This window comes from Leuciscus leuciscus, assembly GCF_965113295.1.
Source record: "Leuciscus leuciscus genome assembly, chromosome: 20".
In the NCBI taxonomy this organism is placed as follows: domain Eukaryota; kingdom Metazoa; phylum Chordata; class Actinopteri; order Cypriniformes; family Leuciscidae; genus Leuciscus; species Leuciscus leuciscus.
In genome coordinates this window covers 13418709-13436829 of record NC_138744.1, presented here as the reverse complement: position 1 = coordinate 13436829, position 18121 = coordinate 13418709, and the positions used below count along the sequence as shown (strand labels likewise).

Here is an 18121-nt window from a genome sequence, read left to right as displayed (position 1 = left end):
AAAGAAAGTTGAACTGGTTTGGATGTAATCCAGCAGTGGGAGAGTTAACTCCTCAAATTACATCACTGCTTTTGCACATTCTGTCCATCCACCCCTCCTCCTCTATTCCTTTGCCCTCCCCCTTCTCATTGTCTATGAAAGGAGGGTCTTACCCTCCCCTGGCCATTCAGCCGCTGGGCACTAGGACTGTGGTCCAGACCTCACCCTCGAGCCTGTCATTAGAATCACTTAGCAGCCACAAAGACCTGAATCCCTTCACAGCCTCTCTGCACAGTTCTAGTGTGATTTAACACTTCACCCCACTCTGAGATGGAGCTTCTGGGTGTCCGACAGCCCTTCACACAGTTTCAGGAGGAAAAGTACCAGATGCTGGAGCTGAACCAGCGTCTCGAATCGTACTTGGGCCGTGTGAAGCTTCTGGAGGAGGAGAACAAGCTACTGCGAGATGAGATCCACACTCTCAAGAGCAGCAGTGACCCACCAGGCCAGCGCAAAGCTCAAGAGGAGGCTCTCAGCCAGGCCAGGAGGATGATGGAGGAGGCCTGGAGGAAGAAAGACCATGTGGAGCTGGAAGTGGAGAACTTGATGGAGGATATGGAGATGGTGAGTATTCAAAGGCAGAAGGCGAAGACCGCACAGGCTGAAGCACAGAGAAAACTCATGGAGAGCAAGAAGGAGCTGGAAGAGGATCGTAGGGCTCAGATTTGGCTTAGAGAGAAGGTTGGACAACTTGAGAAAGACCTCTTGCTACAGATGCAAGTCCACCAGGAGAACATGGAAACCTTGCAGGCCTCTCTGAAACAGACAAAGCCAGTCCTAATGGCCCCACAGCACGCTCAAACTACCAGCATCCCAGACCTGGGACAGAAGTACAGCCACAGAGCAACTCAAGCCTGGCAGGAGGCAACCAACAACTATCAGAGACAGTTTGGACGTCTGGAGGAAAGTCTGAACCAGGCCAAAGCTAACATGGCAAAGATTCACCAGGAGAAGAGAGAGAAACAGCATCAGGTTCAGCATCTGGCCAAGGAGCTCGAGAGTACGAAGACTAAGAGACAGATGCTGGAGAAACATGTAGTGCAGCAGAGAGAAGAACAGATGCAGGAGCTTCAACGTCTTCAGGTAAGAAGAGAAATTTATGGACTTTGTTGCTTAACCAGTTCAACTTCTGTCATCATTTACTCACCCTCATATAGTTCAAATCTGTATGACTGTCTTACTTCTGTGGAACACAAAATAAGATATTTTGAAGAATGTTTTTGTTCATACAATGGAAGTCTAAACAACACTAAATCACGCTTTCACTGTTTGGACAAAAATCATTAAGACATTTTTTTTTTAATATCTTCTTTTGTGTTCCACCGAAGATAGAAGGCCATACAGGTTTGGAACAGTATAACTGAGCCATCTGATTTTATATGGGTTTCTTTAACAACATGATATTAATGATGCCGTTTTCCACAATCTCTTCACTTTAATCAAAGATTTTTAAGAAAATATGTCTCATGACTTTGTGCAGGCTCAAGTAGATGCTCTGGAGTTGGAGAAAGACAGCCTGGGGCAGGAGATAGACAGCATGATGGTGGACAGACAAAATCTGCTGCAGGTGAAGATGTCTCTTGGACTGGAGGTGGCCACATACAGGTACATGTCAATGTCATCCAGATCATCATCAACACCAAAACACACAACCTTCCCTTTATTATTATCATCTTAAGAACCATCTTTACATGAAGTAAAATATGCATAGCTTTTGAAAAGTCGTCCCACTTCCTCCCTAATGGGATGCCAGAGTGGAAAGCCTCTCCTATGCACTGTGGGATTTGTAGTTTATGGAGGCCCAACTAATATGATCATGCATCAGTGGGTCTAAAAAGCATTTCAGGCACCCTGAGAGGGGTAACTTTAGATCAGTCAATCCGAATAGACCCTCTCCATTTCCCACCCGGCACTGACCCTGATCCATCTGCTTGGAGGCGGGGCAGGGAAACAGGGGGGGGGGGGGGGGGGGGTAATTCATTCAAAAACATCCTTCAGATCGGTCCGATTTATGTCTGTTGAGGGTGGCCAGAAATACATTTTGACAGCATTTTAGCTGTTGCTCATTTCATGGTCCTCCATTTAATGAAGGTGTGTTGCATTACATGCAGATACTTTGGAAGGATGGGGATGGGTTTTAATTATAAGAAATATGTACAGAGAAATGTATACATTGTTTTTTTATTGCATATTATTACAATATGTTGTGCATATCTCCCAAAAGACTTTAAGAAACATGTTTGTTTTCACATATGAATACATTTAAGATCCACATTTGTTTGATGCTTTTGTTGCAGGATCACCTGTTACACTAACAGTTTGCTTTACATTTGTAAAGTCCGACCCTTGCAATTGTTTAATGCTGCGTGCAGGAGGTAAATGAATCGATGCATGAGTGAATCCTGCAGATGGGCTGACAATGACAAATCTGACATACTATTTGCATAACAACAGAACAAGGCACAGGACTGCAGCTCAAGAACATGACTCCATCTAATTTAGCCCACCCCTCACATTAAAGAAAGTGCTGTTCTGTTGCTTCTTTGCAGAGCTTTGCTGGACAGCGAGGGCCTGAGAATCGACAGACCAACAACAAACAAGACCAACTCTGCTGTCTTTTTAGGTAATTTTATTTATTTTTATAAAAAATTTTCTTCAATAATGAGGGCTATTTGAGCAATGGTCAATTTAAAAAAAGAAGAAAAAAAAATGCAGAAAAAAATGGTCATTTAATTTTTTTTTTTTGTATAACGACAATATACTATATACTACAGTGAACAAAATTCAGCCTATACAAATTTTGGATTTTGGAACACAGATCCCCTTTCTCTAAATATCTCTGTGCTTTGGGCTGTTTAAATGATTAGTACTGATTGCATAGTGGGGTATCTGTCGAAGCCTGTAAAACTAGCTTCCTGTGTTAGTCCCATAGGTCACTGTAACAGATGGCTCCACTTTCCAGTAATGCAGGCCTGGAAAAGCATAATGAAGATCAATACCTCTCCATTACGACTCACTCACAGTTCAGGACTAGTGTGTAGTCTGATAACTCTCCTGAGAGGCAGATCAAGGGTCTATGTCTGTTTCAGACTATCTCCATCTATCTGGAGCTTTATCTGTTCCAGTCAACCACACTTGTTCCAATAGCATCATAGTTATCAGGGGATGGGACATAATAGGGGCATGAGCCACTCTGTTGTATTTCTGCTCATGTTTGATGAATGAATATTAGTGCTCAATGCACTTCGACTACAGATTCATGACTAAAATACTTTGACATGCTTCCTGTAATAATATTATTATTGTATACAGATACAACTGTTGATAATAATTAGTAAGTGTTGAAATTAACATTAAGATTTTTAAGTGCTTTAAAAGTATTTTTCATTGTTAGTTCACGTTAACTAATGCAGTTAACTAATGTTAACAAATGGAACCTTATTGTTGTTGTAAAACATTAAATTAAGAACATTTGGGATTCAGAAAATAGATATGATGATCTGTCAAAGGTAGACTTAATCAAATAGCCTTCTTAAAGAGCTTGTTCCCTGTCTATGTGACAAAGCCTGTCTCACCATCTTCTTGTTTCTTGTTACAGATGCAATCTCAAAGCCCATTGGGACCCACCAAACCTTACAGACCAATGCTGCTTCCTGCCATTTCAGCAATACTGTGTCTACAAGTCACAGATCAATCAGCTCCTCTAGCACTCTGCTGACCAGTGCGACTCCATCATGGACTCAAGGGACTCTACAGAGAACACCAACCAAAACCTCAGTGCCAGAAAAGACAGCGGTTCAAGTCTCAGAGGAGTCTAAGAAAGCTGCTGAGGAGTCTGTGGATTATTTACAGCGAGAGAAAGTATGTGAAGACATGGCTATCGCATCAACTCTCCCCAAAACAGCTGCAGAACCAGAACCACAGTTCAAGCCAGAAGATATCAAGGAGGAGGACGAACCAAAGCAGTTCCAGAAAGCTCAGATGGTTGAATCTAAAACTGATGAATCTGCATTGATAAGTGTGTCAGCTGACCAACCAAGTAGCTTGTCCCAAACGCCAGAGACAGAAAGCTGGGCCGGTCCATTCACAGATCCTGCAGGAGTTTCAGAAGAAGGGAAGGATGAGGAAGTGTCTGTCGAAATGGCCCGGATCTCACACGCACCTAAGGTTACTTGGGAAGAAAATAAAACCGTGGCAGAGGATGAAAAAGATGATGCCTCTGAGATGGATGTAAGATCAGAGAACATTAGTGAAAGCTATGCAGTTGCATATGGAGATACAGATGATAATGATACATTGACATCCAGCCATATCAGTCCAAACTCCAATATACTGGCTTCATCGTTCCTCAAGCAAGGAGCTTTGTGTGATTTAGGCTATCAGGAAGAAGCAAATGAAGATCTGATGAGGGTAGATGAACAGGACATTGTGAGCAATATTAGCGAGGAAGTGACAGAGCAAATGAACAGTGAAACTGAGGCAGAGATTGATTCAATCAATGAGTGGGATAGACAGGAAGAAATTGAACCAGAGAATGAGATGAATGTGACAAGCCCTAAGTCTGAGGTAGAGGAAGAGGGTGAAATGAGCATTGGAACTGAACTGAAGAATAAAACAGAAGATGAAAATGTGACTGAAAGAGAAGAAGAAGAGATAGAAGTGATTGAGAGAGACAGTTCTGTACAGGATGGAGGTGTAGATTCTCCCAAGAACATTGATCATCAGGAGAGTATAGAGAAGACTGTACCGCCAGCTGAAGCCCATTCAGTTCAGACAGTAAATGATGGCTGTCCTTTATCTGAGGAATCTGAGTTACCTGAGAACCAAGGTGATGACGACGACTCCCCAAACATATCAGCCTCATGGAGAACTGATCCTGGTGAGTGTGACAGCTATAGTCAGGAGAACACGCTAGCAGACCCTCGGCCCTTGATCCAATATAAGAGTGATGAGGAAAAAGATGGGAATGTGCAAGCCTCACACCTCATTGGTGAGACCAGCGACAGCGAGGACGAGAAGGAAAGAGTGGACGGAGGCCATTTGAATGAAAGCGCCTCAAAACGCTTCAACACTATGGAGGATCTCACAGAAGAACCAGACATGGACATCATTGGAGAGATGATGACAGAAGACGTTGTTTCTAAAGATGCACTAGATGATGATAGGGCATGCATGATGCTACAGAGTGGCTCTGAAGTTCATGAAAATTTGGATTTGGAGAAAGAAAGGCCAAGAATTGAGCTCAGGGGAAACCCGAAAGAAGATACTGATGATGATATGAGAGAGATGAGGAGAGATGAAGATCATGATGTCAAGGTTTATGAGCAAAATGAGAATCCACAACTGACTGAAAGCCAGCATATACACACTGAACAGCTTGAGTATGAAACAGTCCATTCATTTGAAAGTCAAGAACATGTCGACATAGACCATCCACCCTCATTTTCCGAAACATCTCAGGTCGAACAGCTTGAAAGCTCATTTGAAACTTCACCAACTCAGGTCGAACAGCTTGAAAGCTCATTTGAAACTTCATCAACTCTGACCATGTTCCAAGATGCAGCTACAACCAAAGAACCAGAAAATCTTCTGGATGTTTCCATGCACACCAACATAGATCTGCTGGACAGTCATTCTTTGGAAAGCGAGATAAACAGTCAGCCAAATATCATGACATCAGACATGCCAAACTCTGACCAGGAAGAGTGCAATAGCTCAGAAGATGAATCTCCAAATGCCAGCCAGTGCTTTCAGAATACAAGCCTTTTAGCAGCGGCTACTCTCACTGAGCAGCCATTAACCTTTACTAATGGAGTCTTTAAGCCTGATTCTGTCTCTGTCAACAACGATGTGCCTGAAGAAGTGCTCAGTAAGGAGAAGAGCACTGAAGAAGCTAAAGCCTCTCTGATTTATGACTGGGATAATTCTAACATCTGGGGCAAAAGCATGAGCATTCCAGAAGCAGCAAGTATGGATGAAAATTCAGGCGTTTTCCCGGTGAATGAGATTGAGAATTTGGGAAGTCCAAACAAAATGCCAAGCGTAGCGGAAAATATCTTTGGAAAATTTGAGGAACATCAGAGGATGACAGAGGAGAGCTTTTCTGAAAAAGTGACGACTGTGATGGACTTTGAGAGCAACAATTCAGGAGAGGAGGAGGAATTTCAGTCAAAGGAAAAGAAAAGTGAGATTCATAGCTTATTCAGCACTAGTTTGAAGGAGGATTTCTGGAGCAAAGGGAAAGTTGAGATGGCAGCTACCTATGACACTGCCAAGACTGTAGACTTCAACCAGGCCATGGTCTTTGGAGAGGAGTGGAAAGATATGGAGGGAATGCCAGCAGCAAATGGAAATCCTTCCGAAGAGATGGACATCCTAAAAGGCCGGGATGAGAAACGTAAAGATGAACAACCAAAGCAAGGCGAGATGGTTCCGTCTGATGACTCTGTTGATGAAGGGGATTCCTGGTCCTCTGGTGATGAGTAACAGCTTTGTCCAATGATGTTTTAGACCATGTAAGACTAAACCAAAAACATAAAAAAGTAGTGATGCCATATAAATAGATGAACAGCAACATTAAACACGAAGTGCACAAAAAACACCTTCATGCATTCACAGAAATTAAACAAGATTGCAGAGCGTAGTGTGCATAATGGTACAATGTGATTTCTGTAATGCGAGTCAACAGCCTGGCATAATGTACCAGCTGTCCTCTCAGGATAAAAAGTGTAGTACTCCATGACAGCCGCGGGCAGAGAGGATTCTTAAAGACTTACTATGAAGCCTTTACTTCATCTTTGTTGTTTCTGCACTAATCAGACCAGCTATCCAACGACCTTCATATGTCAGTGTTAAAAATGTTTGTGAATTTGCACTATTACGATGGGAAAACAAAATGGATAAAACTTGTTCAAAATTCTGAAAAAAGAATAAAGACTAAAAAGTACAACAGCGAATACATTGAGTTGGTGTTTTCTTTTATCGTTATTTTTAATCGTACAATTTTGATCAATCATTTCATGAACATATTTTCCCTCATCAACATTGCATAGACATGTAACACTTTTTATTTATTTAGATAAATGTAAATATGATTCTTAAGTTTTATTTCTCCAACCATTTCAGTTTGCAATGAATTTAGAACACTAAATTCTCTTATTATGGCAGCGAATCACACTCGACCAGCCCGGCTCTGGTAAGCACACAATACTGATCTGAGAGAAAGAGGCCACACTAGAAGAAAAAAAGAATAAGGAACAATGAATAATAGATGACATCACCGCCTCATTTCCCTCTGTATGCATGCTGGCTCTCTGGTGCCACTGATGGGGGTGCTGGGGGACAATGACTGGATACAGTCTGCACTTTAGCCAACACCCTTTTACCAGAAGACATAGTCAGATAAAACCCTGTGGATAATATCCTGTAGAAAAAAAAATTATAAATAAAAAATTATAAAATATATATATATAAAAAGAAAAGAAAAAAGAAAAGAAAAATAATTCTCCAAAAGGTTCAAGCTTCTATTTTTGGTCCGAATCAAACAGCTAGTCTGATGACCCACACATACAAATACTCAAAGCAGGATTTACAGGGTCTTTTGAGAGCTTAAACAAAAGTGAGGCAGGGCAACAGCTGGGCGGTCAGATGCTTCAACACCTGCTTCCTGTGTAAGAGGATGCCACACAATCACGCCTGATGCAACAGCAAGCAACTCTATTACTAACCCATTGAACTGAAGATCTGATCCTGTTGAAATGACAGAGGTTATTTCAATCTGATCTCGACCTCATTCACGAGTGTCAGTGTAGGAGCTATTTGAGTGAATGACCACAGAATCCCGAGACCACAGTGCTTCAAATAAATCTCGATAAACCTCAAATGTGTTCAGGGGCAGAGTGACATTCAGCTCTCTCTGCTCCCTTTACCATCTGCCGCCGTTATTGATTGCTATTGATTATCGATGCCAGATACTGAGTGACTGATTATTTTTTAAATTAGACAGGACCCAACATTCATCATCTATCACATTCTAATGCAAATGTGTAACAAACCAGCTAACGTCATCCAACCATGGCTATTACGTAATGTTCATGCTGTTTCTTTCTCAAAAAATTTCCTTTTCCTGGAGAATGATGTCATTAAAGAACTTTTGTTAGGTCAATGAATAGTACAAAACAGGATGTAAAGGGACAAGTGATATTGAAGACACAGGAAATTACACCAATTACAGCTAAAAATCATTAAACATTTTTGAGGAGGAAAGGAAAATCATTAAGAAAAAAACTGGAAATGCTCAAAAAAAAAAAAAATCATGTTGGAAGTAGTAGAACTAATAAAATTGTGTAAAATTTACCCATGTCCATGTTCTTTATTGTGATGTGATAAAACGGTAACACTTTACAATAAGGTTTCATTAGTTAATTACCTTAGTTAACACAAACTAACAATGAACAACTCTTCAACAGCATTTATTAATCTTAGTTAATGTTAATCTCAGCATTTATTGACACATTTTTAAGATTAAAAGTGCATCTGTTAACATTAGTTAATGCACTGTGAACTAACATGACATTTTTTATTAATAACATTAACAAAGATTAATAAATGCTGTAAAAATATATTGCTTAATTTTAATGTTAGTTAATGCATTAACTAATGTTAACAAATGAGACCTTATTGTAAAGTGTTACCAATAAAACAAATCTGAATAATATGATTAATTACCATGTTTAGAAATTGTGAGTTTAATATTTTCTGTAAATGCAAATGAATTGCATAACAAGAATGACCCATATACAATTATGAAGAAGAAAAAAATAATAATTTAAAACTGAAATCTCAATTTTTATATCAAGAGACAAAAGACATTTAATTTATCCCACTGCCTGAAGGAAGAGAATCGCAGCTGATTCAAAAGACAAAGATATTGATTGAACATCTGTGGAATATTTCCCTTTGGAGTGGACTTTGATCCAACATTACAGACTAACTAAAGTTGAAAAAGCATAATCAAACCCCTTTAAGGATGACAGGGGTGTTTGTAGGATGAAATGATCATTGTGTCTCAGTGCATTAGGAAAAATAGGTCAACTTTGTCATCCAGACAAACAATAAGTGGGGACCTGTTACAAACAGAAGCTCAATGGTTGCACCAGACGCTCAAACTGACAAACTCAGCTGACACAGAGCTCAGATGAACAGAATGTCATTAAGGAATGGTCTGCATTCAATGCCCCCCCCACCACCAAAAGACACATGCACAAGACACTCACACTCAAAGTCATGCCATTGTGCCTGACTCATCATGATCTGTTGCTAAACAACAGCAGACACAATGTCTCCGAGGACAAAACATTCTTAGCTAAATATTCACATCACAGCGGTCTTTCTGCCTCAGTTGGGTTAACTGGGTTAAAATAAAGACCTGGATTTCTTCTGAACAAACAAGTTGATAAATTATAAAACTGATTTGAGGAAGAAACATTACAATTGGTTGTTTCAAATTTACAATTTTAGTAGCTACAAGCAGAATAGCTACTTATCAGATAAGTGAAAGGCTGACATCTTGTGGCCAGATATGAAAATGACTTGAAAGTTAATGCTGCAACACTTTTAATCGGAAAGATCATATGATAAAAAGCCTTGTGGCCCTCTAGAGTTTTAAACAAAGTAGGATATTATATATAGATATTAAATATAGTGTATATATATGTGGGGTCAATAAGATGTATTCATATTTATTTTCAGCAAGGATGCATTAAATTGGTTTAAAGTAAAGAAATTTACATTTATAAAAATGTGACTTTTTCAAATAAATGCTATTTGTTTTAACTTTCTATTAATCAAGGAATCCAAAGATAAAAAAAAATGTCCTTTTTGGAAAAAGACCAAATCAACTTATTAGAATGATTTATGAAGGATCATGTGTTATTTAAATGAGCAATATTTCACAATATTATTGTTGTTACTGTATTTCTGATCAAATAAATACAGCCAATATATGTATATTTGCAAATATTGCTGGTTACTTTATCATTACAAATCATTATGTTTTTTCACATTTGAAAGTTACTTTAGATCATAGCATCTGCTAAATGAACATGCAAATATAAATCTAATGAGTGCACTGACAACAGAACAAACCAACCCACACAGAAACTTGTGATACAGACAGACTCATACTTGTGTGTAGGTCAACTTGTCTATTTAATATATAAAATACAATAAAACATACGCAAAAGGGGAGGGTCATAAAGGACAATGGATACTTTGGTACAATAACAAACACTCTTTTGTAAAAGCAGTATAGAATTTGTAATAACATATCAGTGCATACTTTGTTTATGAAAATATACACAAACTGTATATCATTCTCCGAAAACAACATATTTTTTTTTCTTTTCTTTTTTTACAACAAAACTCAAAGCAGACTAGCCGAACACAATATATTAGCTATAATTTTTCTTTTTTAAACTTTTTTCTTCAATTTCTATTCTAGTTTTGTGTGTTGTATATTCTTATTGAAATTACATTTCAGTTTATTTATAATATGACTCATTCTTTGCTTGTCTGACGCCCATGCATTGTGTCTGATCAGAATAAATTAAATGTGTGGATGTCCCACCTTAACTATGTGTAGATACTATAGTACAATTGACTAAAAATTGCAGCATTGAACTGGTCATTCTATCGAACCTGTTTTATCGCTTCCCTCAATTAGCAATAAGTACTAATATTACTACAACGGTTTTGTTTTACTTAATAAATCGTGCAATATTAGTAACACCCCTTTGAAGAACAAAAAAGAAAAAGAAAACAACAAAAAAATTAAAACGAAAATATATTTATATAATATTCATATATAATAAAATAAAATAAAATAAAAATAAAACAGGATGTCTAACCTACACAAAAACAAAAAACAAAAAAATAAAAACCGTCTTTCTAAATGTATGATTATTATTACCATCTGTGACGATAATCATAATGGTAATGATAATCATCGTAACAATTATATTAAAAACAGACAATAAAACTGTCACCAGCACAAATTAACACGAGAAAAAGTATGTGAGAATCTCTAGACATCATACAAAGGGAATACAGGGACCAAAGTGAACTATTCACCGGACGATTGTCTTTTCTTTGATTACTCAGATTCCTAATTTTATCACGAGGTCTTCAAGAGAGCTTTTCGAACGTCGTCTTAGCCTTGAAATCAGCCATCCCGGGCGCATCGGCCTCGAGGATCAGGCTGTCACCTTATAAACGTACATAGAAATCACTGCATTTGTTCAAAGCTCAGGACACAACAGTCTTTAAGTCAACGGGTGCGCTGCAGAAGCCTCGCTCTGCTATGATGCAGTTCTAGAAAACATCCTCCCAGTAGCTCTAGAACCTCAGTCGAAGGGATACGAACGCACGTCTGTGATGAGTCCGAACGAACGCTTACTCTCACCGCCTCCCGGTACTGCATCCATCATGTGTGTGAGTGTGTGTGTGTGTGTGTGTGTGGAATCTGGTTTCACAAAAGGTGGGCCACCTGTTGAGGTGAAATGAAATGGCTTCTGTCATCCCCTGTGAGTGAACGAGTGGAGGAAAGGAGAGAAAGAGAAGATACGAGAGGATGGAAGGAGAGGTAGAGAAGCCAATGACGGACAGGTGAGTCTCACCTTAACCTTACTAACACTTAAAGTCATAGTTTTAGAGGGGAATACAACATATCTGAAATCATTTTGAACCCCATTTCCCTTCAGCACGCGTACTTTTTCAAAACTCGTCACGAAAACGTCCTTCATCTTTGTCACTTAGAGAATACACTAATGCACAGAAAACGACTTGTGTACATAATTGTCACATCTGCAACACGTGTAAAGCCTAATCTAGATTTCAGTACAACATTCTTTTTTATTTGTTGTCTTTTTTCTTCATTTCTTTCGTTTTTTTCGTTTTTTTTTTTTACAAAACGTGACATTTTTCTTCTATTATTGTTCACGGTTAAACACGTGAAGTGCAATATAAGCCAAAAAACAAAACAAAAACGAAACGTCCTTCCCTGAATGCTTTTAAACGTCTTATAGGTGAAAGGAGACTGCGTTCCCTTCCAAGCCGTCAGGGAATCGCTCTGTTGGGAGATAGATGTGTAAAAATGACAGATAAATCAAAGCGGACTGATCGTGTAAATGATAATGCGAGGAAATTCCTCACTTGTGTGTCTGAAGGTGTGCGAGTGGATAAGGGGGAAAGATTTTAAAGTGCACGCCATCAGGATAAAAACGACGGAAAAGAGTCACGCATAAAAACAGTCAAATCCTCCTTCATCTGCCTCTCCACCTTGATAACTTATAACACGGTACAGTTTATTTACAGGTAGAGGTTGACAGAGACGGTTCCACTGAGATTACAGCGCTGTTTCAGAAAGACCCAGCAGAATATATGTGACCATACATCGCTATGTACAATCTCAACGCTTCTCACACACACAGCGCTACACAACCTCCATCTCTTTCTTAGCTAAAATGACCTAGCTGAGATGCGTGTTTGCCACCAACTCTTTTTGCTATACATAAACCTGTACTGAAACACTGAGAAATTTTGTATATACATGATCTCAAACATCTAAAAACCCGGCATCCTGAGTTAAACAACTCAGACTTTTTTGACCGCTTTTTTATTTTTCATGGAATCTTACAAACAATAATAAAGCATACCCGTCCCATAAAGTTGACTAATTAATCTCTGAATTACACAGCCAGACAAAACAATAAATATAGCATAATGTGGCAGACCGCTGCTCTCGTAAATGCAGCCACACACTGCAGGCCGATACGAACATGTCTTGTTTCCTGCACGCCTGGATCTCATTAGTACAGATAGATCTACATTTCCATCAACGACACTACGTTTACGGTCCACGCGTACGCAGAAAATTGAGGAGGCGGAGCGGCGTCCGCGCTTCGAGCCCCGCCGATAGACACACGCATCTAGTGCGCAAGCGAGGGGACTGGTGTGAGGTTATGATACAACAAAAGATGGGTGTTTTTTGGCTGAATTGTGTTTAGCAATTGAATGAATGAGCACCTCCGTCTCACAGCTGACACACACACACGCGCACACACACACACACACACCACACCACACACCAAGCAAACTACGCTAATTTTTGCGCAGTTAGAAAAACAAAGATAAAGATTTTATGCTAAAGTTGTTACAACAGGAACGGGGGCGATTCTAAAGGCAGCTGCTCAAGCAGAGAGTCAAAAAAACAGGAAAAGAAACAGGAAAAGCAAGAGAGAAAGAGTCAGTCAAGAAGATAAATGGCAAATACAACCATTCATACAAAAACAAAACAAAAAAGAGAAATAGATAAAAAAAAAATAGAGATCGACAGGCTTGTCTATGCAACATAAGCAGTTGTTATGGCGTTTTGACAGAGCAGTGCCGCTGAACTCCGATCAGGTCGACGGTAAGGCCTGTGAAAGTTGATCTGAGATCCGGACGGCCTCTCTGAGCAGGGGCGAGGGATATCAGAGATGCGACCAAAAGCCCTTCCGCCTTGTACATCTCTTCAGTCTCGTATACGTGAACACGTTTACACCTGGATTGGCAACTGTGTGTGTGTGAAGATCTAGTGCGTGTGTGATCATATATGCATATTTTATATAAATATATACACACACACCAGTAAATATGAGTGTGTCTGAGAGTGAGACAAGAGTGAGAGAGACAGGAAGAGAGAGAGACAGGCGCATGCATGTGTCTAAGTGCGGACTGAGATTGGCTGCTGAAAGCAGGTGCCACTAGGGGTGTGTTTATGTCGGTGTGTGTGTGTATGTGCTGGTAAGAGAGCAGCTCTCTCGCACTCTCCTTCAGCGTTTATGTGACCCAGGTGTCCAGTCTCATGCGTTTCACATTGGCTGACTCCTGCTGCTCCGCTTGGGACGATTGCTCTCCGGAAGCTCGGAGGAGACCCAGGCCGCCCGAGTTGAAATCGGGAGGGCGCGGCTGCCCACCGTCGTCTCGGTCGCTTCCCTCATAAGAGCTGCCGTTACTGCTGATGCTGTCGACCGGAGAGCGGCCGGTGGGCTCCAAACGCTGCGTCCCACTGTGATACTGGGTCACAGTTAGGCCCGCTGCCCCGCCGGTGGAGTTAGGGGTGCTGCGATCCCGGTTAGGAGACACCGGCTCGGATTTGATGCTGACATGGGGGTTAGTGTTAACCGTCAGAGTAGCTCCATGAGGGATCGTTCCCACGGGCCTATGGTAGAAGAAGAAAGAGAAGAAGAATCAACATCACTAATAAAGAGGGGACACCTGATGTCTTACAAAAACATACATTTTAAATACGACAAACATACGTGTGGACAAACAATAACGTTACCCACAACTTTATCATGTTTTGCACTACCTTTGTACAGCCACATTTTAGTATACAAAAAAATAATAGTACAATAAAGCAGCTATAAAATGCACAGAAGCCAGACAAGTTATCTCTGTCACTTAACTCCTGCTAGCCATGCAGTCACAACTTGGTCAGCCTCCTTTCACACATCACAACATGCCACATACACTCAACAGCAGTGAGTGTGTTTGTTTATGTGTGTGTAATTAGGCTGCAGCCAAACCTATGTATTTACAGTAGTGTATTATTTATTTTGGGATTACTCAAAGCTATTTCAGACAGTGGTTTTCGAGGAGAGGAGAGGAGAGGAGAGGAGAGGAGAGGAGAGGAGAGGAGAGGAGAGGAGAGGAGAGGAGAGGAAAATGAATAGAAAAGGAGGAAAGGAATTGGAAATGGAAGGAAAAAGGTAACAACAGGAAAAGAAAATTAAAGGAAAAGTGGAAAAGAAAAGTAAGTCAAAAGGAAAGGAAACAAAAGGGCAAAGAAAGAAAAAAGGAAATGGAAACTAGAAGAAAAAAGAAACAGAAGTGAAAAGGAAGAAGAAAGGAAAATATGGGAAAAGGACAGGATATAGTGGAATAGGAAAGGAAACGGCATGGAAGAGGAAATTAAATGAAAAAGAAAATAAGAAGAGTAATCGAAATAGTAAAGAAAATGGAAAAGGAGGGAAGCGATGGGATGGGAATGGAAGGGAAAATGAAAATGAGAAGAAATCAAAAAACTAAAGGAAGGAAATGGAGAATGAAATTAAATGAAAAATAATATAAGGAATCGAAAAAGGAAAGAGAATGGAAATGGAAGAAGAGGAGAGGAGAGGAGAGGAGGGAAGAAAGAAAGGAAAAGTAAATTAAAAGGGAAAAGAAAGAAAAGTAAAAAGAAAGAGGAAAAAAGAAACCAAAAAAGTAAAGTAAATGGGAATGGAAAGAGGAGAGGAGGTAAGGTAAGGTAACGCAAGGTAAGAAAGGAAAGGGAAAATAATTTGTAAAGGAATGGAAAAGAAAAGAAGGAAAGTGAAAAGGAAGTGAATATGAAAGAAATGAATACGGAAGAGAAAAGAAAATGGAAAAGTAGCAGAGATCAAAAAGTGGGAAGAAAGGAAAGGCAGGAGAAAAGAAAGCGAAGTACAAATAAGTGGAACAGTAAACAGGAAGACTAAAAAAAAACGTTTTTGTTTAAAGAAAACAAATGTTAAGTGAACAAATGTAAGAAGAGATAAAGAGAGAGGGTGAGAGGGTTGTGAAACACAGAGAGTTTGGTCTTGTGGGCCTGTACAGGTTGATTGATGATGCTGCAGGTGCTGTTTCAGTATGTTCTAATGCAAAACAGAAAGAAAGGCCAACTCAGCAAATCACTGACAAAGACAAAGCCCAGCTTCCTACAGCCCAAGCAGCCAGAGACTGATAGAGAGAGAAAACCAAGAGAGAGCACGAGAGTTAGCGTCATTGACCGTAGAAAACGGCCACAAGTCAGACAACAAACAGAGACAGACGGAGAGAGGAAACGCCAGATACAGTACCAGCTGATCCCTTCCTCCCTGCCCAAGAGTAAGCTGCCCTGAGAGGTCACACTGCAGAGAGAGACACAGGCAAAACCCACTCTAGCATCTGCAATAATCAACGTCATGTCAAACACACACGTACATGTCAGCATTTACTCATCTACAACAGTTCAGAGACAGACGGATGTCTATGGACAGTTAACATGGACTGTTTATTCAGCAGGAGAAAGAAAACCCAACTCAATGCTTACTTCCAAAAACAGAAATAAATATCCCACCCTCATGCATAGCGGAAAGAGTGAGTCTTCACCCCGGTCTGGTCAGGAAAGGCCGGCACAAGGAAAAATGATTTGATGTCATGAGAACATAAGACAGGGTGGCGGAGCAGCGGGGAGCTCTCACGGCTCCATTAGCATTTATATTAGAATGAACAGGAAGTCTGGGCAACAGTGGGACATAATGACATGTTTCTCAGGCATAACGAGAGAGAAATTCAATTGAAATTCACTGTATATTTGCAGAGAACGCAGCAGCTGCTGCCAGGAGAGTGGGAAGTCCTGATAAAGTTCAAGTGATATGAGGACACCACATTACTGATCAATGAAATCAGCTCACGGCTGCACTGAAAACATGAAAATATTCTCAGTCCTGCTAAACCTAACACATACAGCATATTTGTATTAATATTTTCTTCTTTGAACTGAGAGTAGAGAGGACATGAAATATTAGATGAAATTAAAACTACTCTTACGCCCCCTTGAGGTCTATGAGAGACGTTACAATTAAATTCACAGAAAAATGCAAGTTTGAGTTATGGAGGTAAAACATAATATTTCCATTCCAAAATGAACAGTAACATTATATAATAAAGTAAGGAATTATCTAGGCTCTCTTGGTTACTGTCCTGAAGCTTTAGAGTGTCCGATAAGAACGAACAGTACAACTTCCAGAAAATGGGCTTTTAAAGTGGTAAAAATGCAGTTAAAGTGTGATGGAATCAAGTGTAACAAATAATTTGTATGTGTTAAAAAAAATTCTACAACTGATAACATTTCTAATCTAATTTCTATTGATTGTACTATGACCTGAATCAACATGTAAATTATTTAACAATAAACTACTAATGCTTTCATGTTCATTTGGCAAATAATATAAAGCTTTAACTTTTTTTTTTAAATAACTTGGTAAACAAATACCACCTGTATCCTGGATACGCTATATTATTAGGTTATTTCTTTACAATTCTCTTTGAAGCTATCTATACAAACAGATTCTTCATAGACTAGAAAAGAGTAGAAAAGTAGAAATAGTAGAAAAGAGTCTTATCTAGTAATACTGTGAAAAGCAGCAATTGCAATTTTATTTTTATAAGCAGGGCTTAGCAATAGGTCAGTTGTTTTTAAAAAAACACAAATCAATCGGCATATACATTTATGCTCTTCAGCAGTCACTTTCTTAGCAAAGTGACTAAAAATAATGTGCAAATATCATATTAAAATGCCATTTACCAGTATGAGATTGTGAAAATAAGTAGTCTCCAGTGCCAATATGTGAATATAACTTTATTGCTACTATAAATAAAATAAATTTAATATGATGCATTGCTGTTGATCAAATGATCAGCATTTTAAGCCTTGACCTGTTGTGTTAAACAGCCTGGTTTATATAATATGTGGTGCTTGAGGTGGTTCAGAGCAGGATCTGCTGGCATGATGAACGTGTGGCCATGCAGCAGGTTACAAACGGACGGACGAATGAACCCCAGAGAGTCCTGACCCACTTGGGAGGACATGATGGAGATCTACTTTTAAATTCTAATCTGTCCTACTTTTAAATTCTAATCTCTACCTGCTCAGTTATCAGGGCACCAATGTGCTAGATTCATTAGGAAAAATGCATTGTGTAAAACTGTTTGTCACGCATAGGACACTGGACAATAAGCAATGAACAAGAAAAAGATAAAAAGACACAAAGTTGGATTTAATGAAGAGAGACTCAGATGATGAAATGGTCATCTGCGAGACGACGAAAGCGTGAACATTCTTCAGCACGGCCAGAGACGGTAACCATGACAACTAGGCCGTGGCAGGTGACAGACAGGACAGCGGTGCATAATAGGCCGACACAGAGCACCCACAGAATATGACTGGCTAACACAGAGAGCCCACGGTTTGACTGGC

The 18121-nt window shown here is 39.7% G+C and overlaps 2 protein-coding genes across 14 annotated transcripts in view; one reads left to right on the top strand and one right to left on the bottom strand.

The window, feature by feature from the left end:
• The first annotated feature begins 147 nt into the window (after positions 1 to 147).
• nes (nestin) lies at positions 148 to 12000 on the top strand. Its single transcript, XM_082149165.1, has 5 exons — positions 148 to 1122; positions 1520 to 1644; positions 2589 to 2662; positions 3638 to 5499; positions 5542 to 12000. The coding sequence occupies exons 1-5, from the start codon at positions 310 to 312 to the stop codon at positions 6523 to 6525; spliced, it is 3858 nt and encodes a 1285-aa protein (XP_082005291.1). The 5' UTR covers positions 148 to 309; the 3' UTR covers positions 6526 to 12000.
• The window catches only part of mef2d (myocyte enhancer factor 2d), a 66371-nt gene continuing 58474 nt past the window's right edge, over positions 10225 to 18121 (bottom strand). For 8 of the 13 annotated variants that reach the window (XM_082149173.1, XM_082149166.1, XM_082149175.1 and 5 more), the window contains 2 exons: positions 15960 to 16010; positions 10225 to 14299 (listed from right to left, as the gene is read on the bottom strand). In XM_082149173.1, coding sequence (XP_082005299.1) covers positions 13918 to 14299; positions 15960 to 16010 — 433 coding nt within the window. In that variant the 3' untranslated portion in view covers positions 10225 to 13917. The remainder of the gene's footprint in view (positions 14300 to 15959; positions 16011 to 18121) is intronic. The other 5 variants (XM_082149178.1, XM_082149167.1, XM_082149169.1 and 2 more) reach the window with 1 other exon arrangement.

Bases quoted from the DNA above. Each gene is read 5' to 3' on its own strand.
- nes (XM_082149165.1), top strand. From the start codon at position 310: ATGGAGCTTCTGGGTGTCCGACAGCCCTTCACACAGTTTCAGGAGGAA. The intron at 1,645-2,588 runs GTACATGTCAAT...GCTTCTTTGCAG, and splicing joins CTGGAGGTGGCCACATACAG to AGCTTTGCTGGACAGCGAGG. The intron at 2,663-3,637 runs GTAATTTTATTT...TTCTTGTTACAG, and splicing joins CAACTCTGCTGTCTTTTTAG to ATGCAATCTCAAAGCCCATT.